At 41.7% G+C, this 17,398-nt stretch overlaps 1 protein-coding gene across 6 annotated transcripts; it reads left to right on the plus strand.

Moving 5' to 3' along the window:
- The first annotated feature begins 240 nt into the window (after nucleotides 1–240).
- Nucleotides 241–15,439, plus strand: znf217 (zinc finger protein 217). 6 transcript variants are annotated; one of them, XM_012952538.3, is made up of 6 exons: nucleotides 241–325; nucleotides 5,072–6,722; nucleotides 8,034–8,159; nucleotides 9,278–10,756; nucleotides 11,532–11,616; nucleotides 13,308–15,439. In XM_012952538.3, exons 2-5 carry the CDS (start codon nucleotides 5,264–5,266, stop codon nucleotides 11,594–11,596), a joined length of 3,129 nt encoding a protein of 1,042 aa, XP_012807992.2. In that variant the 5' UTR covers nucleotides 241–325; nucleotides 5,072–5,263; the 3' UTR covers nucleotides 11,597–11,616; nucleotides 13,308–15,439.
- Nucleotides 15,440–17,398: the final 1,959 nt, after the last annotated feature.

Below are 17,398 nucleotides of genomic sequence, written 5' to 3' on the forward strand. Positions count from 1 at the left end.
TCCAAATGCATCAAAGTAACCCACATTGCCACTAAAGCAGTTTATTATACAAAAAAACCACAACACCTTATAATAATTAAAGTGATTGTTTACCGGCCTATGGCCAGAGCGGTGTATTAACAGTTAATAAGATGGCAATTTTGTAACTAAGCTTTCCCCAGTTGCCTGTCACATGACCCCCTCCTTTTCCCGCCGCCCAGTCACAATAAAGTCAAGTCACGGGCAACGGTCTAACTGCCGTGCGCGCTCCCGCCTAGCCTGTTGCTGTGCCTGCGCAGCGCCTAAGAGGATACTTAGAGCAACAGCTGTGCAGTGAGGCACAGAGGTGAGGGCCACAGTGGTGCATTCATATGCAACCCACACCCATGTCACACCATATAACTATTAATGCTGTGTTTGTGGGACCCTCTCTGACTCTGTATTGCAGTATAAGCGGTGTCCTGCTGCGGATAGAGGGGCTGGGACCCCTGCAGTATCCATGTTACATGGTTGGGCAGCTGGAGAAATCCCCCAAGTTGTACAGGTGTATATGGGTGGGCGGCTGCTGACATAGAGATAGCTATATATTAATTGTACTGCAATATATGGGGACTGCTAAGGGCAGAGGAGATGTGACCCCCCCCCCCTAGTATTCTGATTGTTGGTTAGGGGGGTGATTGCAATATATTGGGGGTTGCTAAAGGTAGTGGGATGTTAAGGGGTTAGAGACCCCATATCAATTACTATACATGGGGGTGCAACCCGCCCCCTAGTATTCTGATTGTAGGTAAGGGGGTGATTGCAATATATTGGGGGTTGCTAAAGGTAGTGGGATGTTAAGGGGTTAGAGACCCCATATCAATTACTATACATGGGGGTGCAACCCCCCCCATGTATTCTGATTGTAGGTTAGGGGGTGATTGCAATATATTGGGGGTTGCTAAAGGTAGTGGGATGTTAAGGGGTTAGAGACCCCATATCAATTACTATACATGGGGGTGCAACCCCCCCCCCAGTATTCTGATTGTAGGTAAGGGGGTGATTGCAATATATTGGGGGTTGCTAAAGGTAGTGGGATGTTAAGGGGTTAGAGACCCCATATCAATTACTATACATGGGGGTGCAACCCCCCCCCCCCCAGTATTCTGATTGTAGGTAAGGGGGTGATTGCAATATATTGGGGGTTGCTAAAGGTAGTGGGATGTTAAGGGGTTAGAGACCCCATATCAATTACTATACATGGGGGTGCAACCCCCCCCCCCCTAGTATTCTGATTGTAGGTTAGGGGGGGTGATTGCAATATATTGGGGGTTGCTAAAGGTAGTGGGATGTTAAGGGGTTAGAGACCCCATATCAATTACTATACATGGGGGTGCAACACCCCCCCCCCCCCAGTATTAGCTATCTCCATTAGCTTAACAGCTGTATATAGAGGGGGCATTAGGTGCTGGGACTCGGGGGGTACAGAGGTTGAACCCAATTTCCTAAATAGGGGGTGTTGGTACCAAACACAGAAAGAATTGGACCCCCCCCCCATTTAGGGGGCGGTGAATGAATAGAGCATGGCATAATTCCTGGATTATGGGGGGGCACCTGGGAGGGAGGAGTAAATGACCTTTACAATGTATATGTTTTGTTGGGGGGGGTAGATAAACGTGGGAATGCGCAATTCTTTCTATATCCCCCACACCCCCCAGTCCTGGTCATACTCTATTATATACTATTATATAACCGGCTCTCCTGCTCTATATATGAAACCAATATGAAGGGCACTGCTTGTGTGGTTATGGCTGATATTGGGGGGTAAGTGTAACTAGTAAGGGTGACGGGTGACTTCGGGCCACAATACATGGGGGGGGAGGGGGCGGGATCATACAAGGGACATGGAGTATAAAGAGGATGAGTGTTCCCCCCCCCCCCTCACACTCAGGAAGTGCCTTCCCCAAATAAGAAGAGGCAGGTACAGCTAATGCTGGGTATGTAACTCCCCATTAACCCAACCGCTCTCATGTACATAACTAGAGAAAGGTAACGAGCCCCCACCCTCTGCTATTCTTCTTCTTCATCATCCTCATCCTCCAACAGCCGGGGGAAGGGGGGAGGGAGGGAAGCTGCAAACTTCTGCCATTCAGCCCTCCTCCTTATTTACTATCAGATCATCTACAGGCACTAACTGCCTGCTCACTGCTGGGACTCCTTCTGCTGCCCCTGATCCGGTCTGTATACCTGTGTGTGTGTGAGTAGGGGGGTATATACTATGGTTATTAAATACTTATCTAAATATGTTTATATAGGAACACCCCCACCAACTCTTCTCAGAGATTCCCACTGCTGCTAGTTCTGCATGGCTCAATCTTACTGCTGCTGGTATTGGTCGGTGGGGGGAGGTTAAACTTTTAATATACGTTTAATAATAAATATATATAAATTAGTAACTACAGATCTGGTAAATATACTTCATTATATATATATATATATATATATATATATATAGGCACACATTGATTTAATCAGTGAAGAATGTTAGGGAATATACATATTCTAGTCTGTGTATAGTCTGTATGTGTATATAATGTTTGTGCTTGCTAAATAGCCATGTTTGCTAATATTTAAACTCCCCAGGTCTGTCCCTTGTTTGTGGGAAAGCAGATAATAACACCAGGCTGGAACTGAGCTGCCCATCAGGGGGGCTTCAGTGAGGGGGGGGGGGGATTTGGAGAGAGGTAATCTGTGGGTGGGGGGTAGGGTATGAAAAGTTCTCCTTTTGATTTCATTTAGTCGAATTGAATCTGTTTAGATCAGTTGATAGAGTGTAAGTTCCCTATATGCAGAAGATATCTTGTAACAATGCAGCTGCTGCTTCTTCTTCATTGTGTCTCTTTAAAGCCCATCAGGAAGACATTTCTCTTTCTTTCTCTGTCTCTTTCTGAAAGCTGCAGACTTTCTGTGGCGTCTGTAATTAATAGGTTCATGGGACAGGTTTGTTATGCAAGTGCTGGGGAGGCTACAATACCATTAGAGAGAGAGAGAGGCTCACTTAGCACTTGGATTTCTTTCTCTGCTTCTTGCCTGGGTTGGACTGAGCATTGTGCTCTAAAGGTTACACTGTCAGCTGTGTTCCCTGCAGCACAAGGTAGGAGAGTCTGCTGATCCGCCAGTTTGGGGCATTTTTTAAGATGACCTTGAAAGCCTTTTCTGTCTCTCATTATGTAGGAAGCAGCAGTTCACAAGAGCAAAGTGAAAATAGGAAGTGAAGGAACACTAAGATTCAAGCCTATGGCATTGCTTACAAACCTGTTTGTTGCATTATCATTTTAGACTTAAAGTTTTTATGTTTATATATACATCCTGGAGTTTAAAAAAAAAAAAAAAAAAAAAAAAAAAGCTGGCAAAAGATTTTACAGTACTACATATATATATATATATATATATATATATATATATATATATATATATATATTGTGTTAAACTACAACCCCCAACAACCTCCACATAACCATGTGAGTTCTTTAGTTTAAAAAAAAACTGACCCAGTTATTGATATAGGTGGGCTGTCTCTGCAGTATCAAAGAGGGTAACCTTTTCCCTCTTCTGCTTTTGGTTGGCATAGAGTTATAGGTTGTTTTCTACTACTAGGGCCTTCCCCAATGTGTTTGGAGTGAGGAACAGGAGTCGGTTACACTGTTCTGCAAGATGTCCGCCAGCCTTGATATCTTATCCCTGCTAATGCATGCACAGGAGTAGGTACAAGCACCCTTTGCTGTTAGATTAATAGTTGTATGTGTGGCTGCTTTGCCCTTTCCTTCATCTATCAATCTGAATGATTGGGAAATGTTTCTTGGAAACTTTTGTCTTTTTTTTTTTTCCATGGTATTGAGAAGTGCATAGATTGAACCATGCTGCCAGGTGTAGGGAGGAGGAGGAGGAGGAGGAGGAAGAGGGGGGTGGCTGGGGGCTTTTGTGTATTGCAAAGCAATGTGTTGATGATCCTTTGGCAACAAAGGGATTCATTTAGTATGATTTACAGATTTCTTTTTTGGAGCCCCTTTACGTTTTTCCTTTTTTGCAGAACCAGTTGGATCTCTCTAAAATCAATATATAGTACAAACAAAAGGTAGAGCAGTGTTTATAGTTTGGGGGGAATTGTGTAAAAAGCCATTGCCCTGAACTATAGTATTTAACTAGCAAAGTGCCTTTCATTTGGCAACACTGGGAATAGACACACTTTGTTAAAGAGTAAGTTTTATATCTCCTGATAAGTTAGTATCTACCGATATGCTTTCAGGATAGTAAAATTTGGGTAAGGTACAGCAAATCTTTACTAGTTTAGAAAGGTTCTTTTCTTCTATTATTCTTTTCAACACTGGGTGTTGGTTGTTAAGGTGGGGGTAGGGAGAGGTGTTGATAGACACTACTAATTATAATGCACATTTAAAGCACCACTAAAGTTTTAGCTGCCATATTAGCTGGTGTTTTCTGCAAGCTGTGCTCTCATTTCACTGGTTACACCTATTTCTCAAAGCTACAAAATCATCTTGGAAACTCTTCTGCTAATTTTATATTTCTAAATAATGCCCTGTTGTTCTTTATAACGGGAATTAAGGACTGAATTCCTGTTTAAACCGAAAAGGAAGTGGATTGCACAAAATGTACGTCCTTCCTTTCAAAATACTTTTTATTTGTGAGAACTTCATACAGCATTACTAGATACAAATTTATTGGTAACTGTGTTTTTAAAAAATATATGTATACTGGTACCTAATTAAGAAATATTTTCTAGAGATGAATAGAATAGTTTATGGGCATAGTACATGTAATTCTGATATTTTTTTTTTTTTTTTTTTTTTTTAGTTATAAATTTGAATAGAAGACACTTCTGTAAAGACAGGCAGCACACATTGTTCTCCCCCAGGGTTCAGTACACCAGCACCTCTAGTGGCCAAATATGCATTCTGCGGTTTTATTGTGCAAAGCTCTTAACATGGCAGCTACCTCACTTGACATTAAATGAAAAAGCCTGTCCTAGTTTTGTGGCATGCATATTTCTTTAGAAACACACCATTAAATATTATTCTTGCTTTTTCTTTTTTAGGTTCGAGCAGATCACTTTATGAAGATGTTTGGATATTGATATTAAGGATAGCTGCTTTGAGTAGCACATGAACCAATGCCATGCTTGTGAGCTACAGCCATGCTTCTGCATGCATTGTGATTTCTAAGGTTTCCTAAAGGGGAGTCTTAAACCATTTTGTTTTCCACAAATTTTTCAACGTTCAGATTAAAAATGCCAGTCCAGTCACTTTCAGAGTTTGATTGCCCAGATGGGGTGGGCAGTGCCATTGGTTCTCAGATGGAGAGTCCTGATTCTTCCCTAACCCTAAAACGGACCAATACCATTTCACACAAGAACCTGCAAGAAACCTTTTTAATGCAGGCAGAGGGAGACATGACATTTGACTGCATGTTTTGTGACCAGGCCTATAAACATCATGAGGATCTAGGAAAGCATGTGTTGGTCCAGCATAGGCCAACCCTCTGTGAGCCAGAAGTCCTCCGTGTTGAAGCAGAGTACCTCAGTCCTCAGGATAAGCGCAGAAAAGGTTCTGTACCTTTGGTGAAAGAGGAGCTAAAGGATAAGGATGGGCTTGACTGTGAGGTTTGCGGTCAGACTTTTGAGCATTCTGTTGACTTGGGCACCCACTTGAAAAAGCACAAAGATTCCTTCACCTACTGCTGTAGCATCTGTGGGAGGAGATTCAAAGAGCCCTGGTTCTTAAAGAATCATAAGCGAACCCATACAACCAGATCAGGGGCCAAAAACAAACAGTCGCCAGCAGGTGAAGAGATGCCGGCGACCATAAATGATGTTGAGCAAGAACAGAAGCCCCAAAGCGCAATGTCACCCTATAAATTGTGCGTGATTTGTGGATTCTTTTTCCCTGATAAATACACACTCATGGAACATAGTAAAATACATTCCAAGGATTCTAGTTTATCTGGGGATGTTACAAACAATTCTGTCCCATCCATGGATAACTCATGTTCACCTGAGAAGTGCGATATAGATGCCGCAACCACCCCAAAACATGACTTCATGAGTTTTCTAAACCTTAACCCAACAGCTCAGGCCACAAAAAAGGTTCTTGCTATCAGCAAATCCATTGGAGAATTAGATCCATTCACCACATACCAGTCATGGCAGTTGGCAACTAAAGGCAAAGTTGCCCTGTCTCTTGGCAGAGAGAAGGAACCATTACTGGAATTTAAAGCCAGTGCTGATATGTCTTCTGAAAAGGAAGGACATGGTGATGGCTGGCATGCTGGAAAACAAGATAATGTGAAGGGCTATGCAGATGCTACTCTACCTCATGACAATGATAAACAAGGGGCCTGTGTTAAAGCGCCTTCATTAGAGGGGGAAGAAAAGTTGGCCACCAAGGACAAGCCAACTCTCTGTAGTTGCTGTGGAAAAATCTTTAAAACCTACCATGCCCTTGTTTTGCATTCTCGAGTGCATAGAAATAGCAGAAGCGATTCTGAATCTTCCGCTATGAGTGGAGGAGAGGGAGCCTTGTTAGTTTGTGCAGCCAATGAGGCCTCTTCTGACCCAACGGCCATAGATCCCATTCCTGGCGCTGCAGCCAATCGGGTTACTCTGGAAAGCACAGAAGCTGGTGATGTGACAAAAGTACAAGAAGATTCAGAAGAAGATTCGGAAGACATGGGGGATGCTGTGCAGTCTGGTAAGAGGACAAAAATATGAAAGTTGGGCAGTAGTTAATGACCTAGAACACTTCAATTTTTTTTTAGCATAATGAAATAAAATAATATTCCCTGCAACTTTCAGCTATAAATAAATTAAAAACCAAAGGCAATTATTAGTTATTCGTAAATGTAACTGCTGTTTAAGACAGTGTTGCTTTATCTTGTTCTGTTCTTTGGTTTTGACTTTTGCAACAATTTAGCAGAAGTTCTCCTACAGGTTTGTTAATCAGTGAGAGGTCTATGAATCAGTCGGAACTAGCAGTGCAGAGAATAACTTGCCAGACTAGTACTGCTTACAGTAGTAATTACACTTGCAATAACTTTAAAAATCAGCGACAATTTTTTTTTTTTTTTTTTTAATTGAAAAAGTTGCTGAGAATGACATTATGCAAAATGTTTTTTTTGTGTTGATATCTCATTTATAAATACTGTGGTGCACCCTTATCTTATATCATTTTTATATAGCTTTGTTGGTCTACAGAAGGCCAACATGATTTAACGGTATGTTACACCTTGCATACACCTAACAGCACCCTGGGGAATGTGTCGCTTGCACATTGTGGCTTTGTTTGTGACCTATTTTAAAAAGCACCACAGTATCACGTGACCCTTACCTTGTGATTTCTTACAAAATTTTATTCATTACCCGTTGTGGCATTGAAATGTACTTGATTAACCAGGAGCTACTCCTATGGAACGTGTAACTTTTATTTTAGTTATCTATGGCATGGGTATGGGCAACTAAACTACCCCTCCTATGGACACATGTTGTACATTGTTTTGCAAATATTGCTTCTCATTGATAAAAAATGAAAACTAAGCTCTCTTAACTACCTTTAACAAATGTTTTTGGGACTAGAGCACTCTAGTGGTGGCAATTTGTAAGGCATGGACAAACTATGTGCATTAGAAGATGATTATTTTGAAGGAAAACTAAAGTTTCAACAAACATGAACCTAGATGTGTTACAACATTTGTTTTGGGCTTCTCTACCAGCCCAAGGCCACCACAGCCCTATAGTAATGATCTGTATCTGCAGACTTACAGCACATTCTCTGGCCTGCTGTCACTTATCTGAGCTTAGGGGCTCACAATATTCAGTATGTGTGAGTGAAATATATATATATATATATATATATATATATATATATATATTAGTGTGTGTTTGTTTAACAATACATGGCAGCCCTGATGACCACATTATATAGATGGTGTAGCTTTGCAGGAAGTTGCGTTTGTGCACGGGAGATACCACAAGACTATTCATTCATTTTCCTTTCTCTTGTCAGACAAAAATGAAGACGGTGAAGTCAGACTAAAAGCCAAAGGACTCCCTACCTCTAAAGAATGCAACTACTGTGGAAAATCCTTTCGCTCAAATTATTACCTCAATATTCATCTCAGGACGCACACTGGTATGTCTGCTCACTGCTATGTGTTGTATGTTTTAATTTAGCTTATTTTAAAGGGGTTTGTTGACCTTTTCAATTAAGTTTTAGAAGGACATAGACCAGGGATCCCCAACCTTTCTTACTCATGAGCCACAGGCTAATGCAAAAAGACACTAAGAACAACACAAGCATCAGAGAAGTTCATGGAGGTGCCAACGTTATTTGGTAGTCAGTCTTGGTTTTATTCAACCAAAACTTGCCAAAATAACTCCCTGGTTTGGGGGCACTGAGAGCAACATCCAAGGGGTTGGGGAGCAACATGTTGCCCCTGAGCCACTGGTTAGAGACATAGACAATGATATTCTAAGACAATTTGCAATTTTTTTTTTTTATTTTGTGTATTTTTTTTTTTTTTTCAGCAGCTCTCTAGTTTTCAATTTCAGCAGCTCTCTGGTTGCTGAGGTCTTGTTTACCTAAGCAGCCAGGCAGAGGTGTGAATGAGAGACTGGAATATGAATAGGAAAGGGAATACTGAAAGTAAACTCTGAGCAATAGTTTTTTTGGCTGTGGGGGTCAATGTTCCCCATTTAAAAGCTGTAGAAGAGGAAGGCAAATAATTCAAAAACCTAAACGAAGACCAATTGCAAAGTTGCTAGGAATAGGGTTTTCTATAACATGCTACAAATTAACTTTTAGGTGAACCACTCCATTAAGGGCACCACTGCCTTTATTTTCTGCGTGTTTAATGTATTTAAAGGAACATATGCCATTAAACTATGGCAGCATAGGGATTCCCCTGTACTAAGCACAATTCAGCAAGAACAGACCCCTAAGTTTACTCATAACCTGTACAGAGAGATACCATAAAACTATGGCAGCATAGGGATTCCCCTGTACTAAGTACAATTCAGCAGGAACAGCCCCTAAAGTTTGCCCATATGGTGTGCACAAAAATATGGCAATATAATGGGTATTGTGGCTTTAACCAGATACTTATGGTTATTGTGTTGTGTGCACATATTTTGTTTTGGGGTTTCAGTGTATGTGTGGGTGACACCTTTTTCTTTTTTTTTTTTTTTTTTTTTTTTTTTTTTTTTTTTTTTACTTGAGGATCTGAATAACATATATCCCTTTCATTTCAGGGGAGAAACCCTACAAATGTGAATTTTGTGACTATGCAGCTGCTCAAAAGACCTCTCTACGGTACCACTTAGAAAGGCACCATAAATTTAAGCCTGGAGACTCTAATGCTCATGTGAAAAGCATTGGAAAATGTTCTCCCGTTCCTCAGGGCTCTGGCGATCTTGTGCCAGTACTTAATCATGCCAGCAATGAAGCCAGACCAATGCCAACGATTTCTAACCCTACCAAAAAGGACCGTGTAAATGCAAAGGATCAAGGAAATTCTATTCAACCTTCTGAACATTTAGAAGGACATAAAGTGGCACCCGGAAGGGAAAACGTCATCCCAAAGAGAGAGCGAGCCTCTACCCCTACCCAGGTGTTTAGTAAAGAGTCGACTGTTTCACACTGTGAGAAGCAGAGTTCAGACCAACAAGTACCAAATCCAGCTGACTGGAGTATGGAAGAGAGTGATAGTTTGAGTATTTGTGAGAAAGAGAATGTACATCACACCTCACTTTCTATAAAAGAGGATGTACAGGACGATTCACTTCCAATGAAAGAGGATGCACAGCCATTAAACCTTTGCCTAAAGCCTTCAGATTATTCTGCACCTTCAACAAACAGTGCCTTGTCTGTAAGCACCTGCCCCTACTGTAGCTACAAATCTTTATACCCAGAAGTATTAATACTGCACCAAAGGCTGACCCACAATAGCAATTCTGATGCTGTTCCAAAAAATGTTCGGCCTAAAACTGCTGCGCAGATGGCGGCTATGAGAAGGACTGGTTGCCCTTTGGTGCTTCGTGGTGTGGATGTTCCTCCCTTAGCTTTAAATGGGAAAAAATCCAAAACTTCATCAGTGGTGCCCAAAGCCAACCCTGAGAGGCCTAAACAGCTTTCAGTTCTGCCAAACAAAGCTGCTGCAGGATCAGACTCTAAGAGCCCTGAACAAGGTCCTAATAAATTGCATGCAAGACCAACTAATGCTTCGCCACTGGTAAACCACAGTTACATGCAGCCGGATTTACAAGGAATTACTCATTTGCTAGAGCGTATGCAGCAAAGCGAACAAAATGTAACATCTCTGAATATTCCGTACCAAGGCAGAAACAGTTTTTCAAAGGATTACCCTTACCCATCTGCTCCTTCATGGTCTGGGGAGTATCCATTCACTAGAATGCTGAACAGTACCCATATAGAAAGCGGAGAGCCCTACTCAAAGAGACTTAAGCACAATACACCTATTGCTGACTCTACCCGGTACCCAACAAAGACCAATGTGGTCCCAAACCCTCCATACTCAAAACTTGCTAGCTTCCTTCTCCAGGAAAAATCCTTGTTAAATTCTGGAGCCCCTTTGTTGCCTCATGGTGTGAGTAGTCCACATGCTGTAGAATCACGTTGGAGACAAATCATTCCTGCTCCTCCAACCACAGGACCAACCTACAGAGTACTAGATCCTTCCTTCAGTCAGGAGCCTTCCTCCGTAACAGAAGGTGAGCGCAATGTTTTTAATTTAGGGAAGGATCTATTTCTAGCACCGTTGTGATCATTAGAAGGTTTAGGGCATTCCTTCCCTGTGTGTATTGTATTTTATAAATAGGTAGGAAGGTCGACAGGAAGGTGTTGCACAGATAATAACCGATATAGCAAATTGCCTCAGAGCCAGGGTGTTGGTGCAAAAAAATTGGTCAAATTGCTATGCCCCGTGCTTTGTTCCGCAATGGAGCTCAAAGACCTGTGCCTTTTATGAATACAGTGCCTGCTTTCAGCAGAGCTTATGGGACAGCATGAGGGAAACTCTCTTGCATCCTGGGTAGCTTGCACGTCATTCATACACGTAAGTTAGAGGACTGCAGTGGGCACGGGGTGTCTGTATGGCATGCATTAAGTACAAGGCTCCCTTGCATCTAAGTGCACAGACCTCTGCTCAATGAGTTTTTAAGGGTGCAGTTTTGTGTTTGTTAGCCCTTTTTTACTTGCACCTATGCAGTGGCATAACTAAAGCAGTTCCCCGTGGGGCCCAGACAATGGGGTCTGCTTCCTCTATCACAGTGATCCCCAACCAGTGGCTCGCGAGTAACACGTTGCTCATTTTTCTTACTGAGCGTCAAGTTTTGGAGGCATAGAGACCATGTGACCAGCGCCGCATAGTTATGCTAATGCACCAGTAGGATTAATAAATGACCCGTTGTTACTTTAAAATTAATTTCTTTTAAAGCATGTAGCCCTTTAACAATAAAAAATCTGCTTTATTTTCCTTCCACACAGGAAGAAAAGCACCTATAAACCGACATGTATCAAAGCGGGGGTTTGGACCAAATGACAAAGCCTAGATTTTTCCAGTTTAATAATGGTGAGAAACCCTGTGATTTATCCTCTGCAAACATCCTTTTTTAATTTCAAAGTTGTACAGTTCCGGCATTAGAAAAAAAAAAAAAAATGCCACTTTTAATCAGTTCATGCATTTTATGCTTAACAAACACTGAGGATTTTACACCTCTGCCTGTCCATTAAAGGAACAGTAACGCCAAAAAATGAAAATGTATTGAAGTAATTAAAATGTACTGTTGCCCTGCACTGGTAAGTTTCATACTTGCTCCTCTGCTAAACGAGGCTATCTGGCCTTCTCTTGGAAGTGCAGATTTAGCACTGATACACTGTGGCCAATTCAGAGGCCCTGCATTTCATGGATATTCAGTTATGGTCTGTATTAAGTGCAAGTGATGTTGCCACAAATGTATCCAGTGGATATTATCCTTTAGTGCAGTGCTTGTTGGGCATTTTCAGCTCAGGAGGACCAAACTTTGCTCAGGCCCTTTTACAGGTCAAAGTTACAGATTTTGTTTATATAATGCTCACCCTGTTACAGTTATAGGACCCTGGAAATCCACAGCATTAAATATTGCGAATTCCATTCTATTTGGCCTTCAGGCTGGGCCCCTTTAGCTCATAACTAGGTTACAGATATATAGAAACATTGGGGTAGCAGTCACCCTGCTATAGTTCCAGGGGTACCCAGGGCACAAATAAGCACTCACCCCAAATCTCCCCCTAACTGGCCTTCAGGCTGGGCCCCCTTAGCCCATAACAAGGTTACAGATATATAGAAACATTGGGGTAACAGTCACCCTGCTATAGTTCCAGGGGTACCCAGGGTACAAATAAGCACTTACCCCAAATCCCCCCCTAACTGGCCTTCAGGCTGGGCCCCCTTAGCCCATAAGGTTACAGATATATAGAAACATTGGGGTAACAGTCACCCTGCTATAGTTCCAGGGGTACCCAGGGTACAAATAAGCACTCACCACAAATCTCCCCTAACTGGCCTTCAGGCTGGGCCCCCTTAGCTCATAACTAGGTTACAGATATATAGAAACATTGGGGTAACAGTCACCCTGCTATAGTTCCAGGGGTACCCAGGGTACAAATAAGCACTCACCACAAATCTCCCCCTAACTGGCCTTCAGGCTGGGCCCCCTTAGCTAATAACAAGGTTATAGATATATAGAAACATTGGTTCACCCTGCTATAGTGATAAGGAGTATATCTAGGAGACCAAAGTGTTTGCCTCAAATCTCACCCCGATTAGCAGTTTAATCTGTCTTTGTGCACCTGGAGCAACCTCACAGTTAGGGATCCATTGCCTTAAAGGGGTTGTTCACCTTCAATATTTTCTGAAGGGATGGGAGGGGCTATTTTGAACCTGACGGACCGGGAACTTCCTATATGATTGATTTGTGAATGGTGTCAAAGTGAACAACCCCTTTAAAGCTTAGTCTTAACCCTAAGCCAAGGGTTCACATACAAATCCATTGTTCCAAGTTCCTGAAGCTTCCCTTCATGGTGTTCATGGTCTGCCCTTGAAGCCACCAGGTTGGTTGCACAGTGACCTGCAAAGGAAAACCCCTTTTTCCCATATCTAAGTTGCCCTGTTATAAAAGAACAGTTCTATCTGTTTAATCACATGAAATACATTGGATAGAAGTCACTACTAAAGCCAGCATACCAAGTCTCACCTCAATTGTTTTTCCTTCTTCATTTCAGATCCAGTTTCTGGGGACTTTCTATGGAATTCCTTTCTGAAATCTACTGAAAACAAAGTGGATTGTTTCTACAAAGAACACTAGAACACAAGTTATTTTGGCTTTTCCCTTTGAATTTTGTTTCTGTTGCAGATATACTGTATTATAAAAGTTATAGAATGTTTTGTGTATATTTATATATAAATATATCTATTTTTGGAATGTTGTTTTTCCCAAGAGACCAAATTAAAGGGGAGACACTGTATTATTATTATTTCTGTTTCATATCCCTGCCGTTTTCCAAGGGAGGGGGAGAGAAGATATGTATCTGTAAACTGTATGCGTGGCAATTTCCCATATTCTTCCAACATTCATTTCTGTTGAAAAAATATAGTGTTGTCAAAAAAAACAAACCTGTTTACTGTCTGCGTAATCAAAAGGGGTTCCATGTTTTTCCCTGTGTTTTAATTTTGGTTCAGTAATTTACTCCCTGTGTCCTTAATTTAAGGGAAAGTCAAACTGCTAGAAAGGAAAATGACTGTATATTATTTTATGTGCAGGGAATGCTCCTTGATGGTTTTAGATTATGGTGTGCCCAGAACATTCCTTCTCTGAATTGGAGCTGCTCTACTGATTGCCTTGACAGCAGCACATTTTAAAGACCTGTCTGTTGGTGAAGGCAAGCAGTACAGCAACTCCCACTGATGTATAATGGGCAACTCTGCCCTTTTCCGTTAATTTAAATAAATCTTTGAATTTCATGGGCAAGAGATTGCAGGGGCCTATCCAATCCAGACTCACCATCCAATAGAATTACAGTCCCAACAGAACTGCACCACTTCCAGTAAAACTACAGGAGACTCTTAACCCCATGCGGACTCTATAATGCTGCTGCAGCCAATGTACCAATGTATATTAGCCTGTGAACGGTGGCTTTTTTTTTTTTTTAATATATATATAAAAATAATGTTGCCAAATTGGGGAATTTTTAGAACAGCCCAAAAAGAACATGGGCACAAACTCTGGGTGTGAAAAGATATTGTAATGGTAACAGTAGCTGACTGTACAGGTGAATTTCAGTCTGATTATTTGCCCAGTTGGTTTCTGATGTTGGGTGTGTCATAATACAGAGTACTGGGTAATGGCAAAATGTGAAGTTGCTTTCTACTGCCACCTAGAGGCTGAGGGGGATGACACTGTAACACAAAGGATTGGCTGTTAAGTAGAAGCCAGAGTCAGTCAGTCCCTGTTCAGGCAGAGTAATTGCTGGAATTGAAATTCCTGCTCAGGTGAATAAGTTTAATGAACTATTGTCTTGGCACAGTTAGGTGGATTTTGGTGCTGATTTAATCACTCCCAGAGATTGGTCTTGCAGGTCTTGGTTAGGGAAGCAGAAGTAAAGGAATACTAATGGCAGCTAAAACCTCCAGCAATGATGGGTATATGGCATCTGGGTTTCTGTACCTCACCCCAAAATCTGATATCCTGCTGGTGTGAGTTTATGTATGTGCCTACCTGTACCCACGGTGCTTTGTGCCACATAGATGCCAAGTCTCCCTTTGCACTTTTTATATTTATTTCCAACATACTTTGGTGAGTTCGGCCAGTTTTAATAGGGTTCTATTCCTCCTGATCTGGAAATGAGTTCTATTAACCAAGCCCGTTCTTTCAGCTGGTTGGATCAAGGCCCCTGCAAATAGGTTTATAGATCCATTAGCTGCAGTATAACGTCTCCCCTTAATCATGGCACCTGCTTCTAAGGTTCAGGGCACAGATAAGGAGGTTCATGGGAATTATTTGGGCTGGACTAGTTGCATTAAAAATGGGGGAATTCGGCACAAATTATATAAAAGGGATGGACCAATAAGATTGTCTTTAGAAAATCATTATCTGCACGATGGTCAGTTGTTTGGAGAAGTATGGCTACTGCAAAAGTGAGAAGATTGAAATGTTCCCCAAAACTGCTATTTTCTTTCAGTATTAATGGACATGGAATTCTCCCCCCCACAACTTTCATTTTGCTGTTTCTTTTTGTTGCATATTTATTTTATCCCATTTATGTTTTGTATCACAGTCTTTTTAATTTATAAATTTCATTTTTTCTTTGTGTTTATTATCTGTGGATTTGTAAATACAAAATTTGGTGTTTTGCAAGTTTGTCTTCCGTTTTTTTTCTTACGGAACGTATATCCTTGTTATAAGGATTTATATGTTTTCTCTTATATATGTTACTAGGTGGAGAAACCAACCAAGTTGTCACACTGTGTGCTATGCCTAGTTACGGCACAAGGGGAACTGTCCCTTCTGAATTGTGCTTAGTACAGGGGAATCCCTATGCTGCTATAGTTTTATGGTATCTCTCTGTACAGGCTATGAGCAAACTTAGGGGCTGTTCCTGCTGAATTGTGCTTAGTACAGGGGAATACCTATGCTGCCATAGTTTTATGGTATCTCTCTGTACAGGCTATGAGCAAACTTAGGGGGCTGTTCCTGCTGAATTGTGCTTAGTACAGGGGAATCCCTATGCTGCCATAGTTTTATGGTATCTCTCTGTACAGGCTATGAGCAAACTTAGGGGGCTGTTCCTGCTGAATTGTGCTTAGTACAGGGGAATCCCTATGCTGCCATAGTTTTATGGTATCTCTCTGTACAGGCTATGCGCAAACTTAGGGGGCTGTTCCTGCTAAATTGTGCTTAGTACAGGGGAATCCCTATGCTGCCATAGTTTTATGGTATCTCTCTGTACAGGCTATGAGCAAACTTAGGGGGCTGTTCCTGCTGAATTGTGCTTAGTACAGGGGAATCCCTATGCTGCTATAGTTTTATGGTATCTCTCTGTACAGGCTATGAGCAAACTTAGGGGCTGTTCCTGCTGAATTGTGCTTAGTACAGGGGAATACCTATGCTGCCATAGTTTTATGGTATCTCTCTGTACAGGCTATGAGCAAACTTAGGGGGCTGTTCCTGCTGAATTGTGCTTAGTACAGGGGAATCCCTATGCTGCCATAGTTTTATGGTATCTCTCTGTACAGGCTATGAGCAAACTTAGGGGGCTGTTCCTGCTGAATTGTGCTTAGTACAGGGGAATCCCTATGCTGCCATAGTTTTATGGTATCTCTCTGTACAGGCTATGAGCAAACTTAGGGGGCTGTTCCTGCTGAATTGTGCTTAGTACAGGGGAATCCCTATGCTGCCATAGTTTTATGGTATCTCTCTGTACAGGCTATGAGCAAACTTAGGGGGCTGTTCCTGCTGAATTGTGCTTAGTACAGGGGAATCCCTATGCTGCCATAGTTTTATGGTATCTCTCTGTACAGGCTATGAGCAAACTTAGGGGGCTGTTCCTGCTGAATTGTGCTTAGTACAAAAGAATACTTATGCTATCATAATTGTTTGGTATCTCTCTGTACAGGCTATGAGCAAACTTAGGGGGCTGTTCCTGCAGAATTGTGCTTAGTACAGGGGAATACCTATGCTGCCATAGTTTTTAGGTATCTCTCTGTACAGACAACCTCTTGGTCCAGCCATAGTTAATGGTATCTTTCTACAATGAGCGAACTATAGATGGGTCAACAAGGGGCTGTTCCTGCTGTTTTACTATTCGGAATACATAAATACATCTATTCTCTGAGCCAGTTCCACCTTCATAGAAGCATCAGGGGGGTAAAAGCAAGCAGAAATATTTATGCACACATCTTGTTAGTACCATAATATTCATTTGCATGCAGTGAAAATCAAGTCAATTAGAACGGTCCGGATTGTGTGCGATCCAACACATCCACAGGCATTACAGCCTCTTTAAAATGGCTCTTTAAAATGTTTCGCTGAAATTGATAGAAATGATTTTATTATGGGCAAGAACTGCTAAGGCCACAAGGTGGCAGTGTTGAACCAGGCACAGTATAGCAGAGAAATTCAGCACTGATCTAACAACTTATTAGCTGCTGGTTTGTAACATATGTTGGAGCTCACTTGTCACTGAAGGCATTTATTAGCTGGTAACATGTTAACTAGCATTACATGATCCGAGGGTCCTTCAGTTCCTAAATGTATTTAACCCAATAGGAGTTTGTATTCCTCTGTAGGGTGACCTTCGTCTGACCAAATCCCTGT

The sequence above is a fragment of the Xenopus tropicalis genome, chromosome 10 (genome assembly GCF_000004195.4).
Source record: "Xenopus tropicalis strain Nigerian chromosome 10, UCB_Xtro_10.0, whole genome shotgun sequence".
NCBI lineage: Eukaryota > Metazoa > Chordata > Amphibia > Anura > Pipidae > Xenopus > Xenopus tropicalis.

What these genes read in the sequence shown, in the direction of transcription:
- znf217 (XM_012952538.3), top strand. Translation starts at nt 5,264, where the DNA reads ATGCCAGTCCAGTCACTTTCAGAGTTTGATTGCCCAGATGGGGTGGGC. An exon ending in GGGGGATGCTGTGCAGTCTG is followed by an intron (nt 6,723 to 8,033) that starts GTAAGAGGACAA and finishes TTCTCTTGTCAG; the next exon opens with ACAAAAATGAAGACGGTGAA. An exon ending in TCATCTCAGGACGCACACTG is followed by an intron (nt 8,160 to 9,277) that starts GTATGTCTGCTC and finishes CTTTCATTTCAG; the next exon opens with GGGAGAAACCCTACAAATGT.